Source organism: Squalius cephalus (assembly GCF_949319135.1).
Source record: "Squalius cephalus genome assembly, chromosome: 1".
Lineage (NCBI taxonomy): Eukaryota > Metazoa > Chordata > Actinopteri > Cypriniformes > Leuciscidae > Squalius > Squalius cephalus.
The window spans coordinates 57,543,180-57,549,179 of NC_137122.1; the positions used below are offsets into that span (position 1 = coordinate 57,543,180).

General features: G+C 36.8%; 1 protein-coding gene across 1 annotated transcript in view; it reads right to left on the minus strand.

The window, feature by feature from the left end:
• The window catches only part of LOC307171758 (5-hydroxytryptamine receptor 3A-like), a gene marked incomplete at its 3' end in the record, with an annotated part of 430,256 nt that extends 426,968 nt beyond the window's left edge, over nt 1-3,288 (minus strand). The window contains exon 1 of the mRNA XM_079893566.1: nt 3,199-3,288. Coding sequence (XP_079749692.1) covers nt 3,199-3,238 — 40 coding nt within the window. The 5' untranslated portion in view covers nt 3,239-3,288. The remainder of the gene's footprint in view (nt 1-3,198) is intronic.
• Between the last annotated feature and the right edge of the window lie 2,712 nt (nt 3,289-6,000).

A 6,000-nucleotide genomic window follows, 5' to 3' on the forward strand; every position in this document is an offset into this window, starting at 1 on the left:
TTTTATTTTTTTATTTTAAATACCTTCTTTTTTGTATTAACATATGCAGGTAATTAAGAGGTAAATGTTTGGAAGGTATTTATTTGTGAATGTTGTGTTTTTCAATGTGAGAAGATTTTATGTAATAGATTAGTTGCACGTGGCCGCCATTTTGGATATCGGATCAGCGAGTGTGCGGTTAGACACTTCCGGTTTCGCATTACGCCCGGTGCAGGGAGCCAGAGAAAGCTGAAATTTATCTTTTATAGTTGTTTATAGAATCAATTATCACTTAAAATACTACTAAGATCCATATTACTTTCACACGAGCCAATGACAATTAAATGCACGGATGCATAGTGAGATTAATGAATGAAATACAACTGTTCACGAACAGAAGATTGTATTTGACTCATGGTGCATACACATACGCAATGACAATTATGCCTACTGTAAATATAGTTACAACTACGATTAGAGTTGTTTGCATAAAATAAACCGTTTACATTCACATGTTTGCCCTGTGATAGGTTACAATTTATCTCCATAAATATTTTCTCAATTCTGCATGCATTTTTACTTACTTACATCAATTGCTCGATCAATATTATCATCACATATTTTACATTTACATTTTTTACTGTAGGTACCACAAACAATTTAATATAGGTAAGTTTGTGTATATTTTACACATAGTACAATACTGTATGTGCTGCTTATAAACACCAGACAGATTATTATTATTATTTATGAAACATCTCTTTACTCATCTCACTTGCACAAAATAAATGCAGTAATAGAAAGAATAGAAATGCACAGGTGAAATACACTGAAAATTATATGCATTTAAAAATTTGATCGGGTTGAAGTCATCCCTCCGGATCTTCTGTATCCACTCAGCCCGTACCGCAGCGTCAACGGGGGATGCATGAAAGCTTACTTCTCTGTTGTAACGTGACGAAATGGTACAAAACGGCACACAACGATGAAGTGCTGAGGCTGTCACCGTCTGAAAGTCAAGTCACCTCTCTTGAATACTCATTGTGAAAAAATATCTCTGTGGTAATGGAACTCGGTCGCTGTTGTCTCTCGCTCTCGCTGTCAGATCACCGTAAGTTTTCACTGAAATTACTGGCCCACACACTCAAGTTCGAACAACGGTCACCATGCACAGAGCGAATTGTAGCCTATCACAGGGCAAACGTGTGAATGTTCAAGGTGCATTTTATGCAAACAACTCTAATCGTAGTTGTAACTATATTTACAGTAGGCATAATTGTCATTGCGTATGTGTATGCAGCATGAGTCAAATACAATCTTCTGTTCGTGAACAATTGTATTTCATTCATTAATCTGACTATGCATCCGTGCATTTAATTGTCATTGGCTCGTGTGATAGTAATATGGATCTTAGTAGTATTTTAAGTGATAATTGATTCTATAAACAACTATAAAAGATACATTTAGGCTTTCTCCGGCTCCCTGCACCGGGCGTAATGCGAAACCGGAAGTGTTTAACCGCACACTCGCTGATCCGAAATCCAAAATGGCGGCCACGTGCAACTAGCCTATTGTCAGAACCGTCTCAGTCCTCTTTGTGAAGAACGAACTTGTGTTATCTGAGTATATCCTTGGGTGAAAGTCCCGAGGTGGGGCGTAGTTGGCTACATTGAAAATCTTATTAGAGTTTATTTAATGTGAACTTCCTTGCTGTCTAGATTTGCTCTTGTCCCCCACTCTGCCACATACATTTGCTCACCTGTCTAATAAAGTACATGCAGGAGCGGCGTCTCTGTCAATTTGAAGTTTGTCAAGGACGTGGAGCTCTCGGCATCTCAAACGGCACGCTGATATTGATCTTAGTTTTAGTTCTCATTTTTTCCCCAAAATCTGCTTGCCATGGTCCATAATGTTTGAACGAAACAACAGCGTGCAGATAGACATTACGAACTACACCGTTGTCCACGTCTATCACCATGGTTACTATGGCAGTACAAACCATAGACAGTAAAATAAATGGACACAGCGACCCCATTGGATTCAACGGAGAAAAGTGAAGTCAATTAGAAGCACTCACTTCCTGATGGTTGAGCGACTGCGCAGACTCAAACTGAGCTTGACGACGTGGATGTGACGTGAGCAACCCGTCTGTCTTCTAGTAGCTGTGCCAAGAGAAATCTGAATCATTCCCTTTCGAAACTTGCAGAGACGGAGAGTGTGAGTAGGAGGTGTCCATGAGCTAGGAGCAGGAGAAACTTTTGCTAAGTATTCTGATTAATTATTTTGTCATTTTGCCTCCACGTCCCTCCGATTGCCCGCGAGCTTCTCCTCCTGTCCATACGGTAATCTCTCTACTGTGCAACAGAGAGTCGCCTGGTTATGATGCAATTGTTAGCCTATTTGTACAAAAAACTGCTTCTACGGGACCATAACGTAAGATACAAGGTAATGGAGCCTTTTATACATTTTTGTGTTTCTTTAGAAATAAATAATGGAAAAATTGAGTCTTTAAACACCTCTGATGTAAAGTTATTTGCTGTCAAAAGTGACGCCAAGATGAATGGGAGTCAATGGAATGCTAACTGCAGGTGATGGTCTGCTAATCAATGGCGGCCCCCAGGGAAGCTTCAGTTTTTTTCCGAATGATTGCCCCCCTGGCGGAAACCAGGGAGGATATTACGTCAGTGACGGGACAAGTGAACATTTTTTCCGGGACGGACAACTATTTAAAATTTTAATTTCTCTTAAATTAAAAATCTTTGGGAACTTTTGGGATATTGTAAGTACACAACTGCAGGAAATATAAAACACTGGTCAAGTGATTTTGGGATATTTTATTACAAAATTCTTACATATTGTACCTTAAAGTTCAACATTATTTCAGCATTAATTGTGGGTGCAACAGTGAAGTTGATTCAATGCAATTAACGTTGATGCATTAACATTGCTTCAATGGTTGCTTGCTATCTAGGCAGTGCTTCTGCAGCATTTAATACTATAATATACTATACTAATACATTTTTATAATTTTATAAAATGACAAGCGCTGGTTATATTATCAACTGACATGAATGAACAATATCTATAAAATTAACATTTTCTAGATTAACAAATAAGTAAAAAATGCTATTTATGTAACTTGTGATGTCTAATTCATTAATTAATGTTAACAAATTTAACCTTATTGTAAAGTTTTATCATTAAAAAAAATTGACTTACCCATTAAGACAAGAGCAAATATTAGCAAGTGCGGGAACATGTTCAATAGTGGGAAAAAACCTCAAGTGTCTGAGATACTTCTGCTGTAGGATGAGGAGTCACTCTTGAACAGATTTCAGTCATTTGGTCATATTTATACACTGCGAGGGAACAACACATTCTCACTCTCAACCAGTGGTAGAGCAGGATATTTTTATAGGAGTGGCCAGGCAGGGGCCTGAAATCTTCATTATTTCAACATAGAAAGGAGTTTGACTTACACTGGGCAAACCCAGCCTGATCTGCCAGCGATTTGATTTCGCCCTGCAGCTTAGGCTGGAAACCTGTACATATATCTATATCAACAAAAACAACAGCAAAAAATAAAAGCAAATATTTAGAATCAAACAAAATAATAGGACAATTCAGCTGCATAATTTATTCATGTTGCAATGCATGCTGGGAGTTTTGTACTATGCTGGTACCCAGCATGCATTGCAGCACAGTACTTTTGATTGTCACCATTGTTGAGATTCATACGTTGATTGTTGATGTCTGTGTGTGTCATATTAAAATGACTTTTTCGTGCTCATGTTTGTTAAAGTCTTCAAACTTATTGTTATAATATTGCTGGATTTCATGCTGCAGTAACACATGGTTTGTGATGTGACTCTATTAGTGGAACAACATAATTGTTAGATTAAAATACCTCAGCGAATCAGTCTATTTCATGGTGATTATAAAACCATCAACAGGTAGGTAGGTTCACTTTAGCTTTCTTTGCTGCTGCAAATGTTTTTGACATTCACATTGTCACAGCAGCCAAAGAAGACAAAAGATATAATAAGAGTTAAGGGTAACACTTTATTTTGATGGTCCCTTTTGAACGTGCTGTTGACTATAAGTAACTTTGCAACTATATGTCAACTAACTTTCACTGGAGTATAAGTTGACTGTCTGCTTAATATAAGCAAACACTTTTTTTGTGATGGTCCTCCAACAGACACTCTACTGACTATAAGTAATTTTGCAACTACATGTCAACTTAATCTATCCTTAACCCTACCAGTCTATTAATACTCTATTAATACTCTGATGAGAGCTAGTAGACATGTAGGTGCAACGTTACTTCTAGTCAACAGAACGTGTTAAACTGACCATCAAAATAAAGTGAAACCGAGTTAAGAGTAGGGCTGGGCGATTTAAATCGCGATATTGTTATGCGCATCTCATCAGTAAAGCCGGTTCCTTGATTAGTAGTAAATCGCCATCACCTGCTTTCAGATGAAGCGGCATTTACTACAAAGAGCCGTAGTTAACTGACAAGCTGAGACAAATCGCATCAATATCGCGGACGTATCGCCAGCGATATTTAATGCGATATGGCTCAGCTTGTCAGTTAACTACGGCTCTTTGTACACAGCAAAACCTCCAGTGTTAACACTCCTGGGAGTGTATGAGTCCACACTCAAGAGTGTTTAAGTTAATGAGATAACTAAGTGATTAATTTAGTGATGATTGAACATTATTGAAGACACCTGATGTTAACAAGTAGAATCGCTGAAGGAGAAAATCGCAAATTGTAAGTTACCATTATTGTGATGGGTAGTTGCTTTAGTTGGGCTCTGACCCTTTTATGTGTACTTTAGATTTTGTTTGGCGGTTGTATCTGAGTTAAAACTGCCAGTTGAACAAAGAATAAAAAGTGATCTGATGGTGTTGGTTATATTATGACAATCATCATTTGAACTAGATCACTGAACTCATTAAAATCCTTCTTTCTGACTTCGATTTATGTTGTTGGTTACAACATAACTATGAATCTGAATAAATGGCCAGAATTTTTGATATAATATTAAAGATTTCTTAAAAGTTGTTAAAAAAAAAAAATCATTCTTTAAGGCACACACAGATGTCAAGATTCAGTCTATGCATCTCAACAAAGGCGAGGAGCAGAATATTCAATTAGGAAAAGTAAATTACATAGACAATTCAGATCATAATTTATTCATACCGCAATGCATGATGGGAGCCATTAATGAGTTGTGATTGGTGGCAGCCACTGCAACATGCCTTATTATTGTCACCATTGTTGAGATTCACAGGTTGATTATTGATGTCTGTGTTTTAAATTATTATGTTTGAACGTCTTTTTGATCAGAACAATGTTTATTTAATATTTTGAATTATAAGTAAAGTACTGATAATCATAGGCTGAAGAATCACTAAACTGCTGCTAACAAGTTAAACCAATCTATCTTAATATGTTTCCTTTTTCAGATCACAGCATGATTATGTCAAAACATAACCAACACTATAAGATAACATTTTACTTTGTTCATTTAACTGTTATAAATCAATAACAGCAGACAAACAACACTAAATATTAAAGTAAACATATAATGGTCTAGAGCCCAACTAAAGCAAACACCCATCACCTTAATGGTAACTTACAATTTGTGATTTTCTTCTTCAGTGATTCTGCTTGTTAACATCAGGTGTCTTTAATAATGCTCAATCATCACTAAATTAATCACTTAATTATCTCCTCAGCCCTAAATGCCGCTCCATCTGAAAGCAGGTGATGGTGATTTACTACTAATCAATGAACCGGCTTTACTGACGAGATGCGCATAACCATATCGCGATTTAAATCGCCCAGCCCTAGTTAAGAGCCCAACTAATGGAAACACTGATCACTCTTATGGTGACTTCAAATGAAACACATTAGAGTTAAACCTCTGTTAATTCTCACTAAAAACTTTTGTAGAAGTCTGACAGAAATAAAGTCAGTCTGGTTAGTAAATAAGTGAAGCTGGTAAT